Source organism: Anopheles cruzii, chromosome 2 (assembly GCF_943734635.1).
Source record: "Anopheles cruzii chromosome 2, idAnoCruzAS_RS32_06, whole genome shotgun sequence".
In the NCBI taxonomy this organism is placed as follows: domain Eukaryota; kingdom Metazoa; phylum Arthropoda; class Insecta; order Diptera; family Culicidae; genus Anopheles; species Anopheles cruzii.
Genome location: NC_069144.1, coordinates 58,591,706 through 58,619,699, shown reverse-complemented (window position 1 = coordinate 58,619,699; position 27,994 = coordinate 58,591,706). Strand labels below are relative to the sequence as shown.

The window sequence follows — 27,994 nt, the reverse complement described above, 5'->3', positions numbered from 1 at the left end:
GGATTAACCGCGACAGGGCGCTTCCGGAGTGGCATGCCGTAGATATTAACTTGCGGAAGTAGCCGAATCTTGTCGCTCGAAATCGTTAAGGTGATCGACAGCTGGATGCTTGGCACACCTTTGCTGGCTTTGTTCATCCTGCGCTGGGCACGTGGCGGCGTCAATCGAGAAGGAATCACAGTTTCACCGTCAGGACGGGTGGTGAAACGGTTGGCCCGCAGAAAGGAGGAGACGCCGTCGCCGGTCAGTTCGTATTGGTGACGGACTTTCGGCTTGCCGAACGCAGTGCGCAAACTCGCGGCCATCCGCGGCGTCCGACAATGGCAACGTGCCCAGTGTGTCCTTAGAACGTGTTGCCACCAGCGAAGAGAGTACGCGAAGGACACGGGCGTACAGGGAGGTCCTCGGGCACGTGGTACTAGGGATGCGTTTTAGTGACGTGTCTGGCCGATCGAGCCCGAAGATAACTACCACACCGAAGGCGCTTTCGCAATTGCTGGCCCCTTTTTCCGGTCCGCTTACCCCCCGGCGGGGGCCATCTGTCTGTCTGCCTGTCTGGCCTGCTTGGGGAAATTACACTCTCCTCTCGCCGTTTCGGGTCTACGCTTGTAAACAAACGTAAACACGGATGACTTTGACAGTTCTCATTGACAGCCGCCTTCTTCTTCTTGTTTGTTTTTTCTTCTTATTCTTTTTTTTCTCTAACATTTGGCTGCGTGCTGCATGGCTGCGTACCAACTATCGCAAAAGCCCGCTTCTCTTGCCTTCTCTCTCTCTCCAGAGGAACAGAGTGAGACAGAGACGGAGCCACACAAACACAACTATCGCAAAACCCCGCAACCCCTCCTCACACTACAAACCAAGCAACCGGCGGCGCGTACAATATGTTTCTGGTAATTGATTGCGAGCCGAAAGCAGCCGAGAAGTTGGACGGTGGAAATTGAAATCATTCATTTACCATTCATTCAAGCTTTATGCCTTGCTAAAAATGTAGTTTAAAAGGCCAGACAGGTTTCAAACAATTCTTTGTGCGTTCTTTGTGCGTGTGTGTTGGTGTCTGCCGGCGTCAGAGAGTGAGACAGAGACGGAGCCACACTGGTGAAGAGTTCGGTGCGAAAGAGAGAGTGAGCGAGCTACAGAGACGCACGCAGTCCTGCAGACCATAGACGATCAAGAGTCCGTTGGAAGACATTATTTCTCTTTGAATTTTCGTAGTGTTCGGTTGTGCTGTGTCGTATCTCTTTCGCCGGTTTTCTGTGACTCCAGCAGCACTTCGTCCCATCAGCAGCAGATAGTGCAATCGGCCATACATAGCAGGCGTAGCGGTACCGAAAACGCGCGCATCGAAGCAAACACAGATTTTCACTTTCCGAAACATATCGGAACCAAGGGTTGCTGCATTTCGGGCATTTGAACGGTGCGTCGCGTGTGTGTGCTGTGCAATTGGCGGACGAGAGCGCGTGTGTCCTCAGCGTACTGTCGTTTATTGTCCCTCGGGTCCCGGTGTGCAGGAATTTCCGGTGCCAAGCTCGGCGGGTTTCTGTGTTCGTCCCCAGTCGTGTATTGAGAGCAGTGTGTGATCGCGATCGTGAAAAGTGTGCAAATCTCCCAACAACCGGAAAGTGAGTTCCTGCGTGTCCATCTCCGCCACTAGAAGCCTTTCGCCCCGGTGTCCATCTTAGTTTCATTGGCCATCTTGCTGCCGCCTGGATAACGTCGCTTGTGCGCGGCCTAGGTACGTTGAATGGATCCCTTTCGCCGTCCCTGACCGTCCGTCCGTTCTATTGTAGATTGTGAAAATTGTGAAAATTGCGAATCCACGCGAACTGCTGGACGCTTCAATCTGGAACGATGTTCTTACTTTCACCGCGAGCAGAAGAGAATCGATCATCGAGAATCTCACCGCTGATCGAGTTGTGCGTCATTTTCCATTTTTGATCAAGTCTTCACTGGATTCTAGACCGCGCGGCCCGGTCAGCGCGTCCCGGTCAGCGCGTCTCGGAGGGTAGACAAAGGGTCCGTCGAAAAAAAGGGTTCTCGTCGTCCTCCGCGGCTTTTGCTCCGCGCGTTTGCTCCCTGGCTTGTCAGGGCTTGTCACATACGGTCTCATTATCTCACTTTTGCTTTGTTTCGATCTCTCCACACTCTGTCTCGCTCTCTGCGTGTGTGTGCCTCTCTTTCTTTCGCCCGTTCGTCTGCACACGCAATTAATGGACGCTAGATTTTTTATCCTCGTGCGCTCTCTCTCGCTCTGTTCGGTGCTCTCTCTATCTCTCCCGCAGGCATCGCAGGACTCTTCGTAGAGTGTTTGAAAGAGAGAGTGCGCTTTTCAGAGTCGCCATCGGTTCAAATCGTTCTTCGGCCAACGCGCGTTTTAACCCTTTCGCCGGATCGTGCAGAAACGAAGACCACGACCCACGAAAGGGACACACAACACACTCGCCGTTCCTCGTGTGTGGGTTCCTCTTTGGCCTTTTGATTCCTTTTGCGCTCTGCTGTCTCTCGGTCGTTTCGCGAATCGAGCCCCCGGCGCGCGCGGAATCGTTAAAACGCACACCGAAAGAATGGAGTCAAATTTGAGCAAAGGGCATGTGTGTGTGTGTTTGTGTGTATGTGGGACACAAGGACCCGCAGCCGGAATCGAATCAATTACCACCGCGTGCGTGCGTGCGTGCGTGCGTGTAGGAGCGGGACACCGTATTTACTGGCGACTGGCTGTTCCGTCGTTAATTGTTCCATCATTGCGACAGAATAGCGCACACACGCCCGTTCGTCCTTTTATTGCTTTAACCCCTTTACCTCTGCTTACCGACGGCGGCGCATCACCCACACGCTCGAGCGTGTGTGTGTGTATGTTTGGCCTCGACGCCGCGGCGATGAGGCAGAGCGGCCGGTGAGTCATAATTATTTCTCCGATACCATCTTCGTTCCGTTCCGATCGAAACCGAAGGTGCCATTTGCATTTGCAAATCAGCCTACCCCGGGTTTATACGCCGTGGTGGGACACTTCTTCGAGGCAAGGGGTAAATAAACAGCTTCCACGCGGATCGGTGGACGCATAAATCGTTGCATGCGCATCGCCCGTTCCAGGTTGGGTTCCCGTTGCTGGGGTTTGACTTTTTATCAAGCAACCCACAGAGACCCTGATATGCCCCATCCTCAGGCAGCAAACGTCGGCAACAACCGTTCTGAGTGTTCCAGTGCTCTGCAGGCGTTCCGGCCCGGATTGCAAACAGCCCGGAATGCGGCCCGCGTACCGTGTAATCCTGTAGTTTCTTATCACAAGCCCCCGAACCTTCTGGTGCTCTGCCCACTTCTCTAGGTCAGGTCAGGGTCTGCGGGCCGCCGCGCAGGTTTGCTGCAACTGCAAACTGCAACGGAGAAAAGAACCTGGTTTTTGCGCAACCTGAGAAAGAATAATTTACACACCCCAATTGATAACGACGCGAACACAAGGGTGGTGGCCCACCCTTGGTGTGTGTGTGTGTTTGGCAAATATGTGTTTTCGGCGTGCCCCGTCTTTTTTTTTTTCGCGGAACTGTGTTTGCCCAACGATAAGGTGCCATTGTGGTGCAGGGCAAATTGTGTTGCTACGTACGGTGGCCAATATTTTGCGTTGGCCGTGGAAGAGTTTGCAAACAGAGGCTCTCCGTTTATTCGCCCAGAATCGACCCGTGACGTCATCGGGCCGCCCTAAACAGATCCCTTCCGGGCATTAATTCAAGAAGCTATTTGACACTCACAGATACTATGTTTGTTGGTGTTGCCACCCGGCGAAAGGAATCCTTTTGGGCGGGTTGTAGCCAGTTCTGTAGCGCTCTGTATTCTCTCAACTCCAATTTTAATTAACTCTGCGTGGAGTGCACACTTTTGGTCAATAAATTTTATGTGGCCAAGCCGACAAACATGCAAATCATATGCGCGCGTTGTCAATTCTGTTCCATTGGTGCTTCTGGGGCGAAAAAGGGACAAAACTGTTGTTTAAAAAGGACATTTGTTGTGTGTGGCGGTGTGGCCGGTCGTTGACACAGAGAAATGCTGAGTTGCACCGGCGAGCATAAGTTGCATTTCATGTTGCCACCATAAATCAAACCCAGCACCGCTCGAGTCACCAGCCAGCCTTTTCTGCCGTTGCTGCTGCTGCGTGTGTCTGTGGGTTGTAGTTGCGCTTGGCCATTGTTGATACAACTCAAGCGTGTGTGTGTGTGCCTAGAGCATCATGGCACAGGAAGTAGATTTATGGTGACATGTCGTCGTCGTCGTACGTGTCGAACAGAATGGGGAGGCAAACCATAGCCTTCGACAACCGGGGGGGTCCATTAAAACCATCCATCGAAGCGCCAAATCGTCGCTCGCCAGTTGTCGAGCGGTTGTCCTCCGGTTGTCCACCTGTTCCGTCGCCAGCCAGCCAGCCAGCCAGTCAGCCAGCCAGCGATGCGTACGCTGGTGATTTGCATAAACATTTTGAGTTGACTAGCGTCAGTCGCAAATGAATTTCAAACCTTCCGGACCGGCCTTCCGAACATCTGGACGCGGACATGTTTGCATGCAGGAAATGAGTGATGGCCACACGGGGGGACCGGTGTATCGAACGCTCCGAGGAGTGTCCTTTCACTTGATTGCAGATTAACTTCTACCGTTCGTCGCTGGCTGGCGTCACCCTGGACCCCGGAGTTAATCCCGGGGACTGGAACTGCCATTGGGTACTTCTCCTTGCCGTCTACCATATGGAAACACGGTGCCGGTGGATCTCATCCTCCTCTGCGATGCTGCGAATTGCGACTGCGCCCGGTTTGCTGTTGGTGGTGCTGCCCACCATGGGCCATCGCCTACGCGAAACCGGCCCTCTCGAACTCTCGGTTCTCAGGACTTCGGTCCATCCATCGGCTGTGGCTGTGCTCCTACGCACCGCGCTGCAATTGCAATTACCAACCCGAGCCCCAGGTTGTTGGAGAGATACGGACGGAGCTGCGAAGGCGCAGCTTCCACTAGCCGGGGGGGAAGAATCGCTTCGAAACAATCTTCGATCCATTAGAGAGGGGCTTGACTTACAGGACTTTTGATTAGGCCGTTTTGTTTGAGACACCCGGCGGCCCCGCTCGCGACAGTCCCTTTTTACAAGAAAGTCCCGCATACTGGAGATTGGAAATAATGAAAGCAATTCTTTGCCCATCGCTGGCGGAGCAATGTATCACGTTCTTCACAGTTCTGCTCCACAATCGACCACCATTGATGCCAGTTCCCGAGAGAGAGAGCGTCTCATCTACTCTGCACGGCGTTTTTTGGGGTAATTTCGTGCATAAACTGGGTCATTTGTGTGGGGCCCCCGGTGGCTTGTGGCGAACGGGTGGCTGGAACACTCTGTCTGGATCGTCGTAACGGATGATTGAAATTAATATATCGTCCAGACGCACCAAAAGACGTCCGATGTGCGCGCTGTTCTCGCGCTCCAGGGTCAGCTTGTGCTGTGTGTCCCGTCCCGTTGTTTCTTGATTGTGGCCGCCGCTACAGTTGTTGCGCTCTTCTTGTGCACTTTAATGACTGCCATAAATATTGCGCTATATTGCAGGCGAGCCAGGTTTTTTTTATCATAACTTCCAGACACCAGCTGGCATCGGAAAGGACACAGAACGCACTGGCTGAAGTGAAAGTGTGTGGTGCACACACATGTCCAGTGCGCCATTGTGGGCGAGAGAGTGAATGGTTTATGGCCTGGCTGCGGACAGTCGGCGTAAGATTATTGTGAAAAATTTACACACTCGATTGTAGTGTGACGCACACACTGGAATATTGAAGAATCTTTTAGGCACAATAGAAAGTGGACCATGCCATCCGCACGCGCAGCGAATACGATTCCGTCAGTGTGTCGTCCCCGGCACTGGAAAGGGAGGAACAAAAGTGTGCAAAATAATAAGACTCATAAATGGGCGCGAAAACGCCGGCCCCAGACTCGAGTTGCGCGAGCTTCCGCTGGCGGACATGAAGAAAATAAATGACCTGACGACGACGACGACGACGGAACAAATGATGCGTTTCCTTCTTTTGCATAGCCCTTTTTTCGCTCGGCTTTTCCGTTCCGTTCCGTTGGTCGTCTTGTGCGTTTAATAAATTTCATTAATTTCTGTCGCTCCGCATGTTTCAGGCGAACGAGGCACAGCATCTGCGTGCCGGACGGCAAAAAATTGAGTTAACGTTTCTTTGCCCGAAGAGAAGGCCGGCCGGAACCAACCTCTTGTCGGTGGAGCGCGCACTGACTGGCTCTAGATATAAATAAGTTAGAGGGCTTACAGAGTAACCGTCTCGAGTAGGAACTAAACTTTGCTGATTTTTTACGTTTCCAAACTTCAAAACGTTGGTAAAAAATGGTCCACATGTTCCCCTCAAGGGCACAAGGGTTCAATCGTGCCTTTCGCGGGTCACTGTGTAGGTCCATTCGGGCGAAAAGCCCGCTGCTTTGGGATGGGGTTTAATCAATTTTCATAATAAACCCCTCGGGGGGCACCGGCGGACCCACGGACACAGGGAGAGAGAGCGAGAGAAAGAGACAGGAAGCTTTCACGGCAGTGGGTGGCTGGCTGGCTATGGCCCCCGGGTTGGCCACCGAGAATCCGAGTCGAGTCGAGAGAAAAGTTGAAGAAAGCCGGCGCCGATTTTCTTTTGGCATGCTTTCGATGCTCACGGCGAGATCGGCGGGTGGCCGCGTGTCCCGTGTGTTGCCGTCGGCCGTCGAACGATCGGGTGCGGAGGGGAGGAAGGCCGGTTACGGAACAACGCGATGGTAATTGATGGTAAATTCCAGACCCCCTCGGCCCCCCCGGCACCACCGACGGCGGGATCCTTTTAAACGTTTGTTTCGCTTCCTAATGGTCGCGCGGCGCGGCGGGGCGATTAAAAAGATCGGCCGAGCAATAATAAAGAAATTTTGCAATAAAAGTCAGCAATTATCATCGTTTCTCGCTGTAAAACACATTGCCGGGGGGGGAGCAGGCCACTCGTGCTGTGTTGTTGTTGTTGGCTGCCGCTTAGGCCTCGGGCCTCGGGCCTCTCAGCCATCGGGCTCGATGCAGCGAGCAATCGGCGTACGATTTGTTGTTGGTCACGGCGTAGCAAACGAGCTGTAGAAAAATCATTTTCCATTTTTCGCGGCCCATTTCCCAGTGGCATGCGGCTGCTGGGCGCGTTTGGATCAAAGTGGAGAAAGGGTGCTCCGGGGTCGATAAAAACATATCGGTGGCATGTGCCGAAGGGATGCTGTGCCCTGCGAATGGGCAATTCTAACGAGATATAATTTATGCTCGTTGAACTGGGAAGTTAAATTAATTCTCCAGCACCAGTCTTGGCACCCAAGACACACTCGGTTTGGTGCCAACACCGACCGCGAACTGAAGCGGACCCATAAATTGTGTCTTAATTATATTGTTGCACTTTTCGGGATCGGCGCGAATCAGGACCAAGCGACCATTCCATGTCCTCTGCGCGCACCTCAAGCGTGAACTGCACTGAAGGCGTCAGCCGTGCATTTAATGTGCTTCACAGTGTGAGGTGCCAACCCACAGTAGTCGGCTCCGAAGGGAGTGGAAAAGATCGTGTGCAACGATCGCGCGCCACTTTAGCACCTCGCCTTTGGGAAGAGAGAAAAATGATCGCCAGCAACAGCAAGCAACGCCGAGTTGTCGCCCCGAGTCCTGGGCCGTAAATAATAGACGTGAAGGAGTGAAAATGAAATGGCTTTTAATTAATCATTCGTCTTCGTTAAACGGCGCTGGATAATGGATCGTTGATTCGGCAAAAGGTTCAAGACCACAGGACTCCCGCATTGCGTCGTTCGTAGTTCGCTTAAACGTTTAAAAAATCTTTAGTCTATTTGTGGTTACATTAGATTACAAATGGGCCAGGAAGTGGAAAGCTCACGCTCTGGCTAATATGGGCCCAAAATTGCAACAATAATGGCGATGGCGCGGTGTCCACATCTTCCAACACAGCACTATGTTTATTCACATCTGTGGCCCGGCCACTCTCTCGTCTTGGCCACCGAAATTCGATAATTGCATATGTTTACCACACCACCACATGGAGATGCTGCGAAAATTTCGTTTAGCCAGCCCAGGCGGAAGCCCAGGAAGCAATGGAACTGAAGCGAAGAAAAAATCCGCCAAACTCTCAGTATGCTGTGGGCTGCTGTTACGAGAAAGTTACGCCTGAAATGCTCTTCATTGCTTTTTTTGCCTCTTTTCGTCGACAAATAGGCGTCATTTTCTTAATCGGTTTCTCTCTCTCTTCGCATCTTTTTTTTCGCGTGTGTGGCGTTCTCTTCTTTGCTGCAGTCCTTTGGTTTTGGACTTTCTTTCCGTGTGTGTTCCTCCGTGTGGCACTTGGGACGACGACGGGTCTGTGGTGAAATGTTGCCAAAAATTCACAATTTTGACATGACGCGCGCGCGCGGCTTGCTGCGGTTTCCCGTCGAGCCCCGTCCATCCATCATGATAAAACTTAGAAACTTTCTGCCTCTTTCTCTTGCTCTCTCTTTCTTTTCTTTCTTTCACTTATCTTCCCAATTTTCTCTACTTTTCGTTTGTCTTTTCTTTGCGATGCTCGTTGTTTGGCTGGTAATTTCGGTTAATTTTAATTGCCTTCTTTGTGCTACCACCATCACAGTTCGCTCATGACGCGCACGGCACGGCACACTGTGCATGGTTTGCTATGTTTCGCTATGCCAAACTAGCAGCCTCCCGCCGCCTGCCTAGCTTTCCCCCCTAGTTCCCCAGTGAATTTCCCACCGCTGCTACTGTGTGGTGTCTTTGTTGTTCAGAGTTATGTTGCGCCGCCGCCGATGGTTGCCATGTTTTTGGCAGGTTCTAGTTTGCCCCACCGCGCCAAAGGCGCAAACTTCTGGTTTTCAGTGTTCTCATGTTAATTGTGTTGGCGCCTTTCGGTGTTGGCCGTGTGCTGCATTTATGCTACAACATTTGTTTTTTTTTCTTCTTTGTTTCGCTTTGGGTCGCCGTTTGCTTTAATAAACTCACTCAACAGTGTCTGGCTGTTCCTCTGGAGTCCGTGTTGACTCGAGCAATTTAAAGATGATTTTTTTTACGCCCGAAGCGGCACACCGGACTCGGATGGCTGATCGCACAAGGACAGGATGGGTTTTGTGGTTTTTCGTCAACCTTCTCGAGGACGGTTTGTGCGAACACGACGAGTCTATTGACGAGTCACGCGAGAAGGGGGTAATAAATATCTCTGGGAAACGAATATCCGCGCCAACCGCAGGTCACAAGACCATAGGCGGACATTGCCTGTGAACAGAACGAGATAGAGTGACAGAATAACTGTTTCTCGCTTTGTTGGCAAATTAAAAATGCTGTTAGCCTTTCAAACCCGAATTTCAAACTAACAACGAATCGCCTCCGATCGCGCAAGGCAACGTTTTCCGTGGCCACAACGCGGTGGTCGATTTGCAAATGTCGAACAGAATGTGAAAATTACGTGAGTGGATTTCATAATGTTCGCACTCCAAGCGGCCACATTTTCCACGAAAATCCCACAAATCAGCCCGCGGTTCGTGCACTGGGGGCTTGGAAAACTGTGTTCTCTTCTCGTGTCGCGTCTCTCTCGGCGCAAAATGTGTGTTAATTGAAAGGCTCGTTAGCAACAGTGTCACGGCGGGAAACGGGCGATTTTTCTTCGGCGAAAATCGGTTCCGCGTTTCGCGCCAACCGCAACCACCACCATCTTTGCTGTGGGACCCATTTTTCGGTTGCTGTGAACCGTATGTTGTCGTGGCCACACGAACCGATAGGGGCGCGCGGTATATGTATTTCAGTTTTTCGCCGCGTTGTTGAAAAAGTTTCCTTTCTGCGGCATGTTCTAATGTGAATATGATTTTATTGTCCTATGTGAAAGGATGACAGATTGGGCTTACATTTTTGTTGCTGAACAACGAACGAATACCTTTCTTAGGAATTTGAAGCTCGTTTTGTTCGCTTTTCGCTCGACCCACTCGGCCATTTGACGATAACGGGCTCCATGAATGTGTGTTACTAAAATGTGTTGTTTTGGAATGTGTTGTTACTGTGCTCCGGTCCGATTCGGGGGGGGAAACCGTTTCCAGTGGCAAACGGGGTGCGTCCGGTGTGTGTTTTCGTTTGTTCGCCCCACCGGCCCCCGGCGTTTGTTGTTTGGCTGTTGTTTTCCTGCTCCCCAGCAGCAGCAACGAGTGTTGCACGACGTTACACTTGACAAACTGTGTGCTGAAGCATGACGAGATGCCGTGTGCCACGGCCCAAACGGCAGGCGGCAGCATAAAAACCCAACGCGCGCGTGTGAGGCTCGAAAATGGAAGAAAAGGCGAACAGAAATAAACAAAAATCTGCCCGATCCGTGCTCGGGGCGTCCTGCTCCGACATTGACTTTGAAAATGAAAACAATCCGAACCGCCGATCCGCAGATTGCGTGCACTGGGTGGAGATCCTTCAATCCGCAGCGCGGCTGCCGCTGCGCCATGGAAATCTCTCTTTTTCCGGCCAACACACGGGGCGGGTCTGTGTGGGGGGGGCCTATCGCTGGGCTGACATGATATGCTGCCCAAAACATGACGACGGGCACACTCTCGCCCCAGGTGTTGGCACTTTCGCACTCACGGTGCTTCTGCCGGCCAGCCGGCCGGCCGCTCCATTCATTGTGCGATGATGGAGAGTTGACGGCCTGCCTGCCGATGACACGTTCGAGCACGACTTACCTGCACAGCACCGGAATGTGTCCGAGCTCGACCGAAGATTGACTTTTTGCGTGAAAAACGGACAATTTTCCCGCGCCGTATACCCCAAAAAAATCGTTACCAGAACCGCGGTAGAATGAGGAGGCCACACCAGTTGGGCCGCGGAGCCAATAAGTGTGGCCAATTTGCATAATGTTTTTCGGGGTGCCGAGAGATAGGGCACCGTGATAACTCGGAAGCTTGGAAGCCGACCACCGAAGAAAAGCCTGTTGGCCAATTACGAACGCGTCCCCAAAATTACATTCTCCCACTTTGTTGCTCCGAATGCGTTCGAGTTCCAACTCGTGTTGGAAATTCGATCAAATTTCCTCGAAACTCGCGGCTCGCGAGTTGAATGATTCGAAATCTAGTGCCAGAGCAAGAAGGGCCTAAACATAATAGCACGCACAGTAATTGGTTCGTGGTTCGCCAGGAACGGACAGAGAGAGAGAGAGAGAGAGAGAGAGAGAGAGAGGTCCTTGACTATCAAATTATGCTGTCGCTGACACCGTCAGTGTGTCCCGGGTGCCAGGTTCCGCAACTCAATTACGGTACATTCGAAGCAATTTACCCGGGCCCCGGCCCGGCAAGCCGTGCTCCGTTTTTTGTGCTTTCTCAGATTGGCTTGCAGGGCTTCACAAAAAGTCAAAAATCGATTCCATTTTGTCACTTTCCGGCCGTCGTCGGAGTGCGGTGTATTAACCGACCCGACGACCCCGACCCCCGAGCACACCGATGCACTGTGATATCTTTGACGACGAGTCTTTGACGACTAAAATTATTGACGACGAGTCGACGGGTCGGTGGAACCGAATTTTTGGCAGACCCAAAAAGCCCCTTTAAAGGGCCGATCGGGCTTCTTCTCCCTCTGGTGCCTGGTGGCTTCTCATGTTTCACGTTGGCTGTTTTGGTGATGGTGGTCCCGCCAGAACCGGCTTCCGAACCGGCGACGCCAGAGCCAGAAATTGTATGCCTCCTTGCGGTGCTGCCATGTCCCGTCGGTCGGTGTCGGTTGCTTCGCTCGGCGCATCTTGGTGCTGCTAAAGAGGATCATTTTTAATGAGCTGCCATTTTGTTGCTTCACTTTTTCATTTTCATATTCCCTTCGAAAAAGTCCGAAGAACCGAGAGAGTTCCTGTGCTCTCCCGGTTTCCCGGTGTGCATTGCGTTCGTTTCAGGCATGGTTTAAATAGATCTTAACGGTTGCGTGTTTCGGACGCGAGAGAAGGAACGATGTCTTGTTCTTCGCTCGTCTATAAATATTTAGATCGCTGGAAAACCGCGGTGCAGGGTGTTCCAGCCCCGACGATGAGAGATGAGGCACCGTCGCCGCTGGAAAACCGCGCCGCATCGCATATTTTACGGCGCGTTTTCCTCGGAAAACTGTCACAAAGGAAGCGCGACATTTATTATTTCCCCGGACCCGGACCCGGATCAGCTGGGTTGCCGCCACCTAAACCACCGATACTAATACAACTTTGTCGCGTTTGTGTTTTTTGCAGAATAATTCATCGCAGATCCGCCGACCAGCAAACAGACAGACAAAAAAACTTCAGAATGACTGAAACCACCGAAGCACCAGTCGCGGCACAGACCGCCGAAACCAAGACGCCGTCGCCGTCGACCGAAACGGCGGTCGTAACGCCGGCAGAGAATGGACACGCCGACGGAGACGCCAAGGGAGCCACAGTGGTCGCCACGGAAGCCACCGAAGAGGACCAGACCAACGGGGGCGCAACGGCCGACGAGAAGGCGAAGGCCGACGAGAAGAAGGAGGACCCACCGAAGGAGATGCGCGCCGTCGTGCTGACCGGTTTCGGTGGCTTCAAGAACGTGAAGATCCTGAAGAAGCCCGAACCGGCCCCGCAGGCCGGCGAGGTTCTGATCCGCGTCAAAGCATGGTAAGTCGCCAACGCGCTCTGCCACGCGATTAAAGGACCTTCTTCTACGGTAGCTCTGAGCGATCTTTGGAAGTCCACTCCCCGTTGCGCTCGGTTATCTTCCATCTTCATAATTGAAGCGTGTGAAGTTAAGGGTCTCTGCTCGATCGATCGGTCGTGTCTCGGTCGCGACGCGGCACATAATTTATTCGGTCGCCAGAAGAACCCCCGGAGAGGAGGGTCTAAAACTTTAAGGACCGCGCGATAACAGTTCTCGGTATATTCGGGTCCCAAAATTTAATTAAAAAATCGTCAAACGATCTCCAAAATGGCTTGTTCGCGACCCGCGTTACGAGTTAGCGAGAGGTCCCTTGTCCGCCCTGTTCTTTTGATAGAGTTGTTATCGGGTCGGCGGGGACCAACTCGTCCTAATTTGTCAGCCAGTCACAGGACCGCGGAGATCCTGTGCGCCGTAAACCATGTTTTTATCACATTGCGCACAGCTTATCTCGGCCGCAAAGGTACTTTTATGTTTCCCTGGTGTGTCCCTCGCAAGGCGAAAAGAAAAATACGCACACCGAAAAAGAGTCTGGCAACGACCTCCTGGTAAGCGATGTTACCGGATGGGTCGCGCCTCTACCATATTTGGCCGGCTGCCGGTTTCTCGTGGGCCGGGTCGATGAGATGATGTGTGCGCCTTTGGTTTATGTGATACCCTCGGTTCGGTTTTTATGTGTGTGCACAACATTTATGATTCATGTTCTTTCGCACCGCTTCCAGGCCACCGGCCGCAGGAGCAGGATCCATAAAACAGTTTCTCAAGACCGAACACCGAGTGACAGCGAGCTGCGCCCGCCCGTGTACGCACATGGCCCGCATGCCTTATGCGGCGGCGGCGGGGCTCAAGAGCTTCCCGATGATTGAACCCATTTTTTGTTCCCTTCAGCGCCACAGCGGATGCGGACCCGCTGGAAAGGATTCTGCAAACGCCTGTGAAAACACGCACACAGGATACACGCGGTGGTGACGGGCCGCGCCAACCCACCAACACCGAATGCGTGCAATCAAAAGAAGAGGAAATTGACGAAACCCCGCCGTGAAGATTGTAAACCGAGAGCGCCCGAGAAGGGGGAAGAGTAACGCGATACCCTTCCGTCTTGCGCGTCCTTTCGGAAGAGCCAGAGGCCAATATCTGGAAGTCACACGGCGCGCTTCGGTGGGGCACAACACGTGCAAGGCACATGTTGCTGCGTGCGTTGTTTGCCTCTTGAAAAGAGGCCTCTTCGAAATTTGGCTCTCTCTGTCCCAACAACCGTTCCACCATCTTGTGAGCCCAGGATCTTGGGATTCCTTGGCTGTTGTGGGACGGAAGAATGCCCGGGGAGAACCAGCGGTGTGTGTGATACATATTTGGCGCTCGAAATTAACGGTTCACCGCGGCGCTCCGCCACGGGGACATTCCTCCGGTGGGCCATGATTTTGTTGCAGGTTTTGGCGTTTCCCCCAAATATGCGCCATGTCTTGATCGAAACCAAAAAGTATGCTGTGTGCAAAATATCCAAGGGTCCTTTGCCATGGTAACTCGATGGGTACAAGTAATAATAAGGTTAGTTTGGCAGCAGCACTGTCATTTGTCGTTTGGTATGGAAATTTCATGACAATTTCGAAATTACATGTAATTCTTATGTTTACATTTTCAGACGACCATAAGTGAATTTGTCGTTTTTTGTGTGTTGATTGGAATGCAATATTTATGAAGAAGCAAACAAGGAGGAAAAGTGGAAAATGTTTGAGAAAATCACAAATCGTTCCGGATGATCAATCAAAGCAACACACGCCAATTCAATCACACAATTGTTGCCCGAATCGGCAATGAGTGGTCTGGAATGGTCTCGTTGGAATATCGGAAGTACTCACTGGAGTACCACTTTGAAAGGCCCATTTGTGGCTGATGAGAAAAGTCAAAATCGCGAAGTCCATCCCGAAAAATGACTTTCTGGATTTTGAACCAATGTCGCCGGTAAATTGAGCTCAAACATCAGCGAGCGAATCTTCCCGGGGGCCTATCGCCGTAACACGAAACACAAAACACCGCCATCATTATCAAATAAACGCGCCATAGCGCGCACCGCCGACGTTTGCGCAATGCACAATCTGCGCAGCAATATGTTTGAAACATTTTTACTTTTTTTTCTCCATCACCGGCCCACCAATCGGCCCATTTCGGCCAGATATGCAAAGTGCTTTTGCGCATTGGAGCCTCAACGACGAGCCTTTTCGAAGGCCCAAACGCAATCTGGCCTCGCGGACTGCCGACCAGAAAGGAAAGGAATTGTCTGAGTGACAGATCGCGTACCTGTCAGGGAGTTATGGCCACCATCACCACCAGTGTAGTAGTAGGTGGAATTCCACCGGTCGGTGAAGATTTATGTTTCAGAAAACGATCTGCCAGTTCGAATGCAGCGACTGCAGATAAGGGACGATGTTTTTCGGGGCAACCGATCTTTCGCGGACAGCTCTCTCCTGCGACCCTTTTCGCGGAACTTCCAGCACCGTCCACGGGGAGGGAGATCAACCTGTCATTATCGCGCTTAATGTATGCACGCGGCGGCTGTGCTTGTTGCGCCTCTATGTCCATGTCCATGTCCCTGTCGCTGTGATTGCTCATGCTAGCTGTCAGCGCGGTGACGACGACGGCGCGATGATGATCGGGGTGAGATTGATTTCATATCGTGGCCACTTTACTCTTCCACTTCATCGGGCCCCCCAAACTTGACAAATGGGTGATGGGACGGGCCGCTGCGCCCGCTCTTTTTTCCTTTACGACTCCGACTCGGGCCGATCGATTTTTATGCCGCGCGGTTTTATTTTTGACGCGCGTGATGATTTTGTTGTTATTGCACCACACCCCGAGAGAGACTAGTCGGTGCGTGAAGTGAAGAGTATGACGAAGAAAGTCCGGGCGGCCACGGGTTTTGTGGCCCGTTCCGGCAGCAGCGTCAAAAAGTGATGATGAAAAATTGGCTATGCATTTTTCCGTCTCCACTTTCCCGAGGCTCGCTCGTAACGAGATTTATTGGTCCTCCTTAAAACCCCTTTTCGCCTTTTTTGCCCCCTCTTGGAAACTGTCTCCAGGAACGCGCGCACCAAATGAGTGAAATATTTCAAAAAGGCTGATTGACACGGTGGCGAAGGTGAAAGCGTTTTTCGATAGCGAGAGTCACACTGTACTCGGTGGCCGTGAATAATACGTGGTATTCACTTGACTCTTCCGGCACAAATCATCGGCTTTTTGTTGATCTGAATCATGGGACGCACCAGTATTTCCGGTTGCAATCTTGAACCCGATCCCCTGGGCGGAATTCGCGGGCATCGTAAAAGTGTTGTGTGTTGTGACTAAGCAGCGTTGGCCAGACCGCAATACTGTTTTCGTTGAATTACTACCGATACCGGTTTCGACGAACCGAGCCAACAGTCAGTATGTGACGGCCTGACGTGATTCATAGATTAGACACACCAATGTGTTGTTGGTGGCGGTCGTCGCGGTTTTGTTGATAGCCCGTGCCGTCGGCTGCACTTGATTGCACGGGACGGGGCGCGGTGATTAATAATTCTCCGTAAGAGCGGGGCCTTGTAACTGCATTGCGCATCGCTCGACACTGATAGGCATAGGTTGGGTAACACATCGGGACAGACATCGGGGACGGGGCGATTCTGACATCACGCCACTATCTGGCTCTGGGCTAAGCTGTTGTAATTTCGCGGAGTTGTAAAGTACATCTTCAAACGTCGAGACGGCTTGCAATTGCCATTGTGGCCGCGGACGTCAAGTGTTTTGGGCCACGCAATAAGCGGCCTGGTGTGTCACACATCGCGCGGCGCGATCATAGGCGCGACCACTCATCTGGTGCTTTAATATTCCATGCAGATAGAGACGGTGCACCTCCGATTGGGACGGCGAACTGCTGCGACCGGCCTGAGACGGCACGCGCCCTCTCGGAATGCTAGGAATGCAGTGTTTCGTTTTCCGCCTTTTTAGATATGCGAATGGCGTAGCAGCAGCAAGTCGAGAGGCGAGAGCTGCCTTTGGTCAACTTGGTGGACTAGACGCCGCAGAAGACGGCTCAGGGCTAAGTGATAAAATAAATTTACTTTTAATTTTCAGCGCCGCCTCACTATCGGCCACAGGGAGAGCCCGTATTGTGGATCCTTCTACTGGTTTGACCTTGTCGCGCCCGGCGAGAGCCATCTCGCGCCGGCATTACTGTGTGTAATTCAATCAAATCAATCAATTAACTCTCCGCCGGACACTAATATCTACCGGGGACGGCCGAGATTGGATTACCACCCGGACCGGACTCCCTGGGCCCCCCCGGGGGTCTAGGGGAAAGCATCAGTAAAAAGCGAAGACCAAGAATTGAAGTCTGGGGATTACTGTCATGTCTGGTTTAGCGCGGGCGCGGGCGCTGTAAATGCTGCTGCTGCCGCGGACCCTTTCGCTTCTGTGCGCCAGTCAGTGTAAGAGAGAAAGGGCCCTTCTTCTTGGGAGGAACGTAATTACTGACTTCGAAGGCCGCCACCGTGTGCTGCGTCAGAGGGCAAACAGCGTGTTATCTGGGCTCTGGCTTCGAAGCAAGCGAGCTAGTGATTCATTCATTAACGCTGATAAGGACCGCCGCCGGAAGTAGCTACTGGGCTGAAGGCTAATAGCTAATCGAAACGCAAAATAGAATCACGAAGAGGCTTGTGTTTTTATAAATAACAAGTCCGCTTATGTAACATGAAGTTAGAGAGTAAAAACCCAGCCCTGGAAGGGCACTGAGGTCAATCTTTTCGTGCGTTCCGATGTGTCATGCTTTACGTAGAAATGGAGTTCAAGATGGTTGTGCTTTGTGAAAGTATCTCCGGAGCGACTCTAAAACTGTGCGCCCTCCTCACCCAGCCCCCCGATGATTTATGATAAACATGAGACGCGCAAGAACTTTTCTCTTTTGAGGGCGATCGGCGGCGAGACCCTACGAGGCAGCGTGATTTTATCTCGCTGCCTTCTAAAGCGCTCCTGCCGTCGTTGAGCCATCAACGCCCCTAGCCAATAAGTCGTCGAGTGTGACACTCGACACTCCGATCCGACCCGGCGAGGGTTATGTGTCGCTCGATGGCTGATTACAGGGCCACGGTGCTGCGACAACAGTGCACCATCATCATCATCAGCATCTCGACATCGACGCGCGTTGTGCATGATGTATTGTTCTTTTTTTGTCCTCTTCCTGGGATTCCTGCCGGATTCCCTCCGGCCGCACCGGGTCGTCCGGTGCTGGGTTTTTGTATGTGGGTTTTGATTTGATTAATTACTCATCGGTACAATTGATGATGGTAAACCGCTGCTGGCGGTGGCGATGGCGGTGTGTTCTATCACAGACCGAGAGAAGGGACCACACCCGTGGCCACACATTTATTATTAGTTCAAATTCTCTCCCGGGTGACAACGTACGGTGGCGATGGGGATCGGGTGTTGTTCGCGTCCGTCGGCGTCGGTTTTTCTCGCTTTTCCCAAAAAGGCGATGGCGTGAAAGGGCCATTAACGGCGGAACCGGCCATTAGCCGGGCGGAAGAAGTCGTATCACGTTCCGGCTCGGTCCTTCGGCCAAAGGACGCGGCGATTGTGTTGCCTTCACGCGGGCCCGTTTGTCTGTGTGTGTGCGAGCTGATAATGCTGATCCGATGAGGATGATAATAAATAATCATAACGGCGGTGCCCTTTCGGGTGTGACCAAAGCGAAGCCACCACCCGATTCAGGAATCCGATTTCAACGGTTCGCCGGCCGGCTCAGAACCAGATAATGGACATGGCTCTGGTCAGCAGAATAGGTTTTCCTCTAGCTTCCTTTGCTATAAAAAATCGCGGTGCCCTTTTTTGCCGCTGCTCCAGCATCAGGCTAATCAGTGTGTGTGTGTTGTCTACGGAACCGGTAATTGGAATGTGTACTGCGCACTCCCTTCCGATAACCCGAGTGACCGTAGCCCGGAGGCTAATGCTAAAATTAGCTGACTGTTTTAACTCTTCGGATGGTTCCGCAACATCTTTGACATTTCCGACGATGATAAGCGCAGCCGCCTTGGATCATGACGATCGAATGAGTTGTTTGCAAAAATGGCGCACGACCGTTCGGCACGACGTATAGCGGGGCGACGAGTAGAGTAGTCGTTTCATGTGTTGCGAAAATGGAACCTATCTCGTGCCGGTATCTCCCGAAGTCTCATCCGTCCGATTGCTGCACAAAACGGAAACGAATCACGCTCTCAAGGTGCAGTGGGAAAAAAGGTAATTCCGAGGCATAATTAAATTATATCGATCTCCAGGGACGTGGCCACGTTTCGGTTTGGGTTCGGGTTGTGAAACGCAAAGGGTTAGAATTATTCGATTTGGGCTCGCTCTAGACATAACATACACGAAACGGCGCGAAGTAACGATTTCGGGTATGACAGTTTGATCTAGGTGTGCTTTTTTTGGCCAGACGCCGCCGCCGCCGGCTGGTCGGGCCGGGTCAGGTTCAAGGTCTCGATCTGAGATATGGGAACCCGAACCGAACGACTGGCGACTGAGGCTAACTTTCAGGGCCCCAAAGGAGCGACATTATGGCGAGTTTTCGTCCTTTCGTCGATGGGTCGTTGGCCTCGACCTTGGGAGGATCTCGTGCCTGAAAGTGAATATGTTACCACCCCGGGCGCTGTTCCGAAACTAAATCGAAACATATTTCGTGGTAGCCCGGGATGTGGATGCTAATTTTAGAATGCAAAGGGACGCCTTCATGGTGGTGCTTCGATTTATAAGTTTCGTGCCGTGTGGGCTACGGAGGGCACACACACGTGTGCTCTTGAAACGTGACGGTCCCGGATCCTGCCGGGTTATTGCAATCCATTCGAGGGTCCGACGCACGCGCCAATCCACTGGAATAATGCGGTGGAATATTCTATTTTGGGGATGATCCTTGCAAACGAGAGATGCATTCCGATGGCGATGGTGTACGATCCCGATAAGCTGATTCCAAACCCCCGTACCGGTATGCCGCCGGATATGTATTGCACGGCATCCAATTTTATGGACCTTGGAAAACCTCTCGGGAAATTGGATTGTTACGAATCATTTGCTCACAGCAGAGTGTGTGTGTATCGGAATGGGATTGTTTCGTCGGGACCTTCGGACCGTTACGGGTCCGGTCTCATTGTAATATATAGCCTGTGGCGGCAATGGATTCCGGGAAGGGTGTTTAGTATACGAAGCGAAAAGTACAGTCGCCGAAGCTGTGGACCACATTCTCGGATGCTGCTAAAGCAAAAGAGGAAGTTTTAGTCTGAGTTACAATTAGCAAGCTCCAGTAGGTATCAAAAGGACACAGGCGCGCCCAGCACGTGAGGATTAGAAATTGCTCTGGAACTCTTTGAAAGGCGTCTAATGAAATATTTTAACATTTGATGCCGGCATTCCGATATGGGCGGCGTGCGGCTTTCAACAGGTGTTTTTCTCCTCCAACACATTTTCACTCTCGCGTGGGTGCATCTTACATGCGTTGCACCGCCACCACCGAATTCATGCTCTGGCCACGGCTACTTTTCAACGCTAACGAAGCGCTTACGCCGCGTAGTGTGATGTTTTGTTGCCACCACCAGTCGGCGCCTCGGGACGGACGACGGACCTGGGTTGGAGAAACTTCTCCGACCGACACCGACCGATAATAATGGCCGATCATCGTGCTCCGTACAGCAGCAGCAGCAGCAGCAGTAACGTTATTATTTGAGGTTAGGTTTCACTTTTCATTGGGCGTCGGCCGCCGGTCGGTCGGCGGTCAAGTTACGCATAGCGTACGCGCGGCGATGGCGCTCTGGAATCCGTCGGCGTGTGCTGCCATCGAACGGTTCGTTAACTTCCGCCGACCGGCCGGCGGTTTCCGAAAGCGAAAATTGTGAAATCATCGTTACCGTTCCATGGCTCCACCTCCAGCAGCGAAAAGCATAACGTTTTTCGCGCATCGCTTCACCCGGTCCCGGTGATGCGCGCCCAGTCTTTTTGCTTCGTCGTCGTCGTCGTCGTCAGAAAAATGGCGTTCCATTCCGCGTTTATGTATTTTCTCCACCAGTTTTGAGAGGCTGAGATGCTGAGGAATTGAAAACTAAAACTCTGCCGTTCGGCGCCGCGGGGTCACTAGTCTGTTGGAAACTAATTCCACCAATTGATGTTAATGTTCTGTTTTGCTGGCGGCCAACATTTTAACGATTCAGTTCTGATCATCAGTAAATGGAGAAATTTTCATTCTCTGCGGTAGAGGACTTCCACTGCGGAGAAAGCGACCAACATTTAGGCGCTGTGCTAATGGTAACAAATTTGTGGTCCCGCTTCCTCATTAGTGCACCGTGAAGTGGCCGCGTAATTGTCCCTGCTCTAATTAGGTTACAGTGTTGCATGCATAATCGATGGCCAAACTACTAATTTGTGCGTTTTGCGACTTACAATTTAATATTTGCCAACTGCTAATGCTAACAAATGTATAGCGCCCATGGGAGAGAGATTTCAGCCAGAGCCACTGGACCGCACTTTCTTATCCCAGCCTACGTTGTTCTAGCCAAATGACAGATCGCTCGTTCGATTCCAATTCGAGTACTTTAAATCGGCGCGCTTGTTTTTGCTCATTCGAGCAGTTTCCAGCAGCGGTTAAATTGAGCACGAACCTGGTGCATTAATAAGAAAACATTTATACAACAAGTTCTATGCCTTGTCGTAATCGGTCAACCAATTTGTTTTGTACGCAGTTCCTTCCACTGCCGGGGGATTCTCTTTCTTATCGCAATCGTTTGTGTAATGGGATGACATCGCCCTTCTTATCGCGCACTGCTTCGATTTTATGTGTCAACACAAGCCATTCCAGTCCCTCCAGCTCCGCTGCCTATCACAAGTTGACGAATTAAGACAAGCCCCTTCAGTGACCGGAGCCCGTCGATGGCCAAAACGAACGACGAGGACGGCAGCCAGCAAATCGGGCACAGCAATCTCTGTGTTGTGACGGTGAAGGAAATACCGAGACATCGTTGGTGGGATTAACGGGCGTCCTAATGACATCGCTCACCCACCGGCAATGCGCGTGGTCAAAGAAATGATGTTATGTGAGAAAACTTTCGCTTGGGGTTCGTGGTGTCCTTTTGCCGAGTGTCCTGCCCTGGGTGGGTGTCCTGTCAGTAGTCCGCACCGTAATTGGTTTGCTGCCACGGTAATAAAGTTAATGCGATAGCACTGTTCGTAGGATCAAGTAGCCGAAATCGAGCGGAACCAGGAGACCGGCCTGTGGGAAGGATTGGGCCGCCGGTTCTTGTGATGGTTCCGGTGCGCGTTGCGATGGTAATTTTGTGGCGCATTTCGGTGAGCCAGTCTGGGAGTTTATTCTTCTTTCGTTGCTCCATTTTGTTTGGAGAATAAATTACTACTTTCTTTCGTTTGCCGCCGCTTTCTATTTGAAACAAATTTCTCGCGAAATTATTTATTTCCGCGCACTGTCCGCAGTCAGTGTGTGTGACTCCAGATGCTTCTTTAATCATTTACGTATATTTACAACACAGCACATTGCTGCCTATAATTACAATCGCAAATTGCATGCATTTTTCGTGGCTGATTAATGACCCTCCTGCGGGGGGCTGTGTCTGAGGGGGCTAATTTGCAATTAGATTATTCCACTTTCGGCCCTCCCCCGGTTTTGCCGGCCCAACAAGTGGCCGTTCGGGAACTTCCGGTGATGCGTCCAATTGAAGAGCTCCCCAATCTCTGTGAGTTTGTGGTTGGAAGTTAGCCGCCGCCGCCGCCGAATCAGGTCAAGTGTGTTTCGTGGCCAGAATATTGTTGGCACTTGGCGTGCGCATTCCCAACGGAACCGGAAGATGGGCAGCTATAGAGCACGAATCAGTTAACCCCGAGGGGCAGAATATTGATCGCACGACGGCGGACGGAGCGACCGGAAATCTTTCATCGACTAGATTAATAAAATCGGAACGATGTGCTGGGTGTGACCGACCGGAAGTGCTCGAAGAAGACGGGGTGTCGAACGATAAGGCGGGCAGAGAGAGAGACCAAAAGAAGGAAACGGAAAGCAGTCGGGGTCGTCACACCGTCCTGTCACTGGCAAATCGTGAAGTGTCGTGTTGATTTTAGTTCGATTTTCTCCGATTGTTCCACAGCTTCCACAGTAGAAGAAATGGTGAAGTGCTCGGGGGAGACAGTTGGAACAAGCTCCCGCGGGAGGTGGGGTCGAGTATGATTTCTGCTTGCGACAGACCCAACCCAACACGGCTTATTACGATCCGTTCGATCCGGAAGGCGGCCGCTTCTGGGAACTGTTAAAGGAAGTGCCATTACACGCGCACACACATATGCCACCGCCGGGGCGGACAGTATTCAATAGGAAAAAGGGAATAATTGAATTAAATTGATTTCTTTTCTCCATTTCCTACCGTGGTGTCAACGTCTGGAGCGCGGTCTGTGATCCGCCCCGCCCCTGGATGCTGTGTGTGTGGCAGCGCCCTCTGCGGCCAACAGATAATTGTCCTTTTCCCAAAGACACACTCCGGGGCACATTGTTGTTGACCACACCCGATGGGCTGCACCGAGAGAGGTTGAGATTTTCTTTTTCTCCACCGCTGCTCGGCTGGGTCCACTGTGAGCTAATAAATCTCAAGATTATACTTCCTTTAGTGCACGGGTGGTGTGCGGGCGACACAACAATCGGTCAGACGACCGGCCGCGTTGGTCCGGTACGTGTTGTGTGGAGCTTAATCGAAAGTGTAGACTAGCCAGCCACCGGGTGAATGCACACACCATCGCGCACTAGAGTGTGGCAACTGCATCGGCGCGGATAACCGGCGTTCTGGAAACAACTCTACGCTCTTGAACTTCTTCTATTCGGCTGCTTTGCTGCAAGTAGCTGCGGAGTTCTCTCGGTGGCCACACTGAAGGCGGAGACTGTCGTCGCCGCGAAGCCGGAAATATAATTTTCATGATTTATTCAATTTGCGTTCCTTGGACTCGGTCGGACTATCTCGGAGGTCTCGGAAAGAATCGGATGGAGACTGGGCTGGGCGGCCAAATCGGGTCCAATGCACACGGCGCGCAGAGTGTGACGTAAATGGTGCACGACAAAGCGAGCGCGCACTCAAATTAGTGTGGGAATTGTGTGACTCTTCGCCCCAGTACCTGGAGGAGGTACCAGAGGGACCTCCGTCGTCTCCGTCGACAAAGGGTTAGTTAGGGGTTCGTTTTTCGGAGAAAACTTCACCAGATTTTTTGTGAGCTTTCTCTGTGGTTCGTCAGGACCAGGGTTGGGTCTAATAAAGCTTATAATTTATGAAATGCTCCCATAACAACAGCACACAAGCGGGACAAAAATGGGCGACGATTTCCTGTTCCAATTCTCCCCGCTTACGTCGTCAACACACACAGGGATTCGTTCGAGGTATTTCGATAATCGATAAATAATTGGGACCCTGGCCGCGGGTTTCAAAACCGAATCAATTCCCCTCCGGAGGAAAGGTTCTGAATTATCGCTCTTCTCGCGGTCGCTCGGGGTCGTTTCGTCCTTTTTTGTGCCCGGACTGAACCCGCAGGCGCGCGATAGCCCCTTTCGCGCTCTGAAGGTGAAGGTTAAATCGGTTTGTTTATGCGCCGCTGTCCGATCCCTGATATACCTGCCCGCGATCTCCCGATATCGAAGAAGACCGTAATTGCGACGGAGCGATCGTGATCGAAAGCGACGGGGGCGAGATCGTGTAGAGATTCCGGTCGGGCAGTGTCGTCCCAGGGACGTCTCCGACTCACCGAAACAGGGGAAAACTAATCTTCGAACCCTAATCCGTCTTACGTGCCGCGCACTCTTCTGTACGTGCGAGGGGCACGAACGCCGATGGTCCGGTGTCCTTCTTTCGGTCCTTTTCGGTTCGGTCCTCCCGAGTATTTATGCTCTCGAGCCTCTCGCATTATGGCGGAAGATTAGGCCGCTGCCACACGGTCGGGCATAGCAACAAGTTGAGCCCTGAGCCTGTGTGTCTTCTTCGCAGCATGTCTAACGTCCCACACGTTAAGAGAGCCAACGTGACGCGCGAGGATAAATGGATGCCCTGGGGGGGAACGGAAAAAATATCAGAGACCCCATTTGGCTTGTCTGATGCCTGCTTTTTGCGGTTGTTAATTCGATGGCACTCTCTAACACGGACACGGTCTGTGGGTGTGTTTTAATATGTGTGTTATGGAGGGCATTTTATGCATGCGCATATGAGATCCTCCGCACGGCCGGACGGTGGACGGTGATGACGGTGCCTTAGAATGTTGGGCTATTTTTGGGACTCTGGCCTGGCTGTGGCGACTGGATATCCATCCTCACCGTTACGGATGGGTCCTTCTCGCAGTTCGATAGACGGTTGCCATCGAGGCGTGGAAAATAGGGAAAAAGGAGTACATAGAGTGTGTTCCAGGTGTGTGTTTTGAATATTTTCCTTCCATTGGGGCGGCACCCAGATAAGCAAGATAGATGGGCCATCGATAGCACTGCCTATTTCTTGGGAGGAATATTTATTTACGGTCTACGGTCAAATGGCTAAGCCTCTTTGCGGTCCGATATGGGACGAAAAAAAGAAAATGATTGCGGCATCCCTTACGACGACGAGTATGTTTGTGGATCAGATCGAATTAGAGGTAATGCGCCGTAAGAAGATATGAGGCTTTAGGTAGCAGTATTAAATCAAATTAAGGTGATTTATTAGTTGTGTGGGTTACCTCCTGTGAGCGGCGACATTTTAAAAAGGATATTAAAAATGTATCCCTACTTCTTGAGGAAACTTCTCATATTCGGTTTTTGGAACTAGTCTGGGGTGCACCGGAATGTTTGATATCGGCCCGTAGAAAATTCGTGGCATGCCGCGCAAACATTTGCGTGTGGCTTCAAAAAACGCGCCGTTCTCAAGGACACAAGGACTCATCATCATTCATCATCCCATAAGCATTATTTATGGTCCTTTTTGGCGCCTCGATGTGTCCTTGCGATAAGAACGGCCGCATTTCGTCCGAAAACCGGACGTGTTAATGTCAATTATTCGTCTCGTGCCATCTTCTTCTTCTCTTGATGATGCCCCCGGCCCGGGTCACGTTCACCGAAAACGTGACAAATCGAGCGAACCTGTTAAACGAACCAGAAGCTTTTGCGTGGCCGCTAAAAATCAATTCCTGCTTCGGTTTGAACTGCTGATGGCTGGCTGGTTGGTTGTGTTGCTTCCGGTGGTTATCATCAGCATCGTTTGACGATGTGACGATATTGACGTGAATAATCGATTTTTCCGAACCGGTTATGCACGTTCGCCCTTATCTTCTCCCCCCTACCAAGGGAATGATACGAGGGGCAGCGATATCGGATGATAATCATCCCGTCCCCGGGTGGTTTGGAATTTTTCATTTCGAACACATTCACTGTCGATCTACCGTCTCTCTTTCGCTGTCGCTCCAGTCCCTGGCGGCCATTATGATGGTGTTGCTGCCGTTGCTGGCGTATCCGGCATTATCCTCAAAACCAATATTTGATCATCTTGTTCCCAACCGTTCTCTGCCTTCAATCGTTGTCACACGCCAGACTGACGTACGTTTGTTGTTACACGCTCGTCCCGCTTTTCATAGTTTTGTGCAATTCAGTATTTAATTGAATTTCGTCTCGAGAGAGCTCGTGTAGTCCGGAACTGCGTTCGTTCGTTCGTTGAATTTTAATTTGATTTCAGTGGCGTTACTAACACGATTTTTGTTGTCTGTTTCCAGGTAAGTGCGGCTTGTGTTTTTTCACGCCAACCCTCTCTGCGGAGCCTTCGGGTAAATCCTTGAGCCGCACACAGTGGCTGTGACGCACAACGCGCCGTTGGTGAACCTTTGCAGCTGTCAAAAGTTCATTGCCCCGATGGTTAGAGCGCGAAACCACAGGCGGAACGGCACGACACGGCGCAACACTCTCTGGCGGTGAACCCTGACTTTTTCCGTAATACGATGTTTGCGTTTCAAATGGGAATTTAAACGAAAAGGACATTCTCCGGCCGGCGGACGACGCGCGGGGGGGCCGGTGGTTTTCGGGGTCCGTCGTCGTCGTCGTCGTCGTGTTTGGGGGGCGGCCAAGGACCTTCAGCGAGCGGTGGCAGCGTAATGGATGAGTGCTGTGAGTCGGCCGGAAAATCGATAACGCTTTCCGTTTCACTTCGCTCTGGGGTCGCGCCAAAGAATTGTAGAGTAAAAACATATTTTTGGGGAAAAAACAACGCTCCAGCTGAGGAGACCGGACATTGCTTTCTAAATGCCCGTATCGCATGGCCAAGCACCGTCAATAATATAAGCTTCGTGCCCTGGCCCAACCTGGACAGGCTGGGCCGGCCGGCCCGTTGTTGAGTGATCGAAATGTCAACTGAATTTGACAGTTTGTATTTTATAGAAATATTTCCTGTCAAACTATTAGCCGGAAGACCATCGTCTACTTGGACCACCGTTCGCCAAAAAAGCTGCACGGAAATGTCATCTCTGAGCGTTATTTTTGGAAGCCGGAGTCGAAGGAAAGCAAACGGAAAATCGCTACTAAAAATGTGTCTGTGTCGGTACGATAAGGTCCGGGAGGACCGCCCTACAGCAGCATGATGGTTACAACACACAGTCTCCAGAAGTCAGAACTCATCGCTGCCGCCGAAACGAAAGAAAGACCATGGCGTGGGGGCCCCGTCTGTTAGTCGTCTGCCAGACACACCGCTTTGGACTCGGCCGAACGTTGGTTGCAGATGGCGGCATTACTAGTGTCCTTCCGCGCTGCCAACCGCGAACCGTGCGCTTGAGCGGAAGTGAGTTCGCAAGGCAGCGGAAGAATGTCCGCGGAATAGCAGTAGCCGAGAGCCGAGCGTACCGCACCAAAAGGGACGAACCACAGAGTGCCTGCCAGAGACTATAAACTCTGGAAGCGCTGGTTGTGGTGTTGAGCCTTGGCGGGTCGCTGCACTAGGGCTTTGTCTGGCACGCTATGAACGGAAATGATTTTCCAGTCCGTGCAGCGCTCGACAGCGCGCGAGGAAGGATGCGATGGAAGCTGCCTGGGACGATGATGTCTGGCAGCAGATTTTGCTACAATTGTCTCGCCATGACTTTAATTGCTCAACGAAGGAATGTTGGTCAGCGGCGAGCGATTCTTGCCTAGTTTTCGTACAGTCGGGGTACGATCGCGCGCTGTGTTTGTCTAAATTCTTGGCGGTTCGATTTTTCAACAACGATGGAATAATGGATGGGGCTGCAAGTAACTGGCAACTACCGTCAACCCACAAG

The 27,994-nt window shown here is 51.8% G+C and overlaps 1 protein-coding gene across 1 annotated transcript in view; it reads left to right on the top strand.

The window, feature by feature from the left end:
- Positions 1-1,362: 1,362 nt before the first annotated feature.
- Positions 1,363-27,994, top strand: part of LOC128268627 (synaptic vesicle membrane protein VAT-1 homolog-like) — a 46,117-nt gene continuing 19,485 nt past the window's right edge. Inside the window, exons 1-2 of the mRNA XM_053005762.1 lie at positions 1,363-1,735; positions 12,256-12,654. Coding sequence (XP_052861722.1) covers positions 12,311-12,654 — 344 coding nt within the window. The 5' untranslated portion in view covers positions 1,363-1,735; positions 12,256-12,310. The remainder of the gene's footprint in view (positions 1,736-12,255; positions 12,655-27,994) is intronic.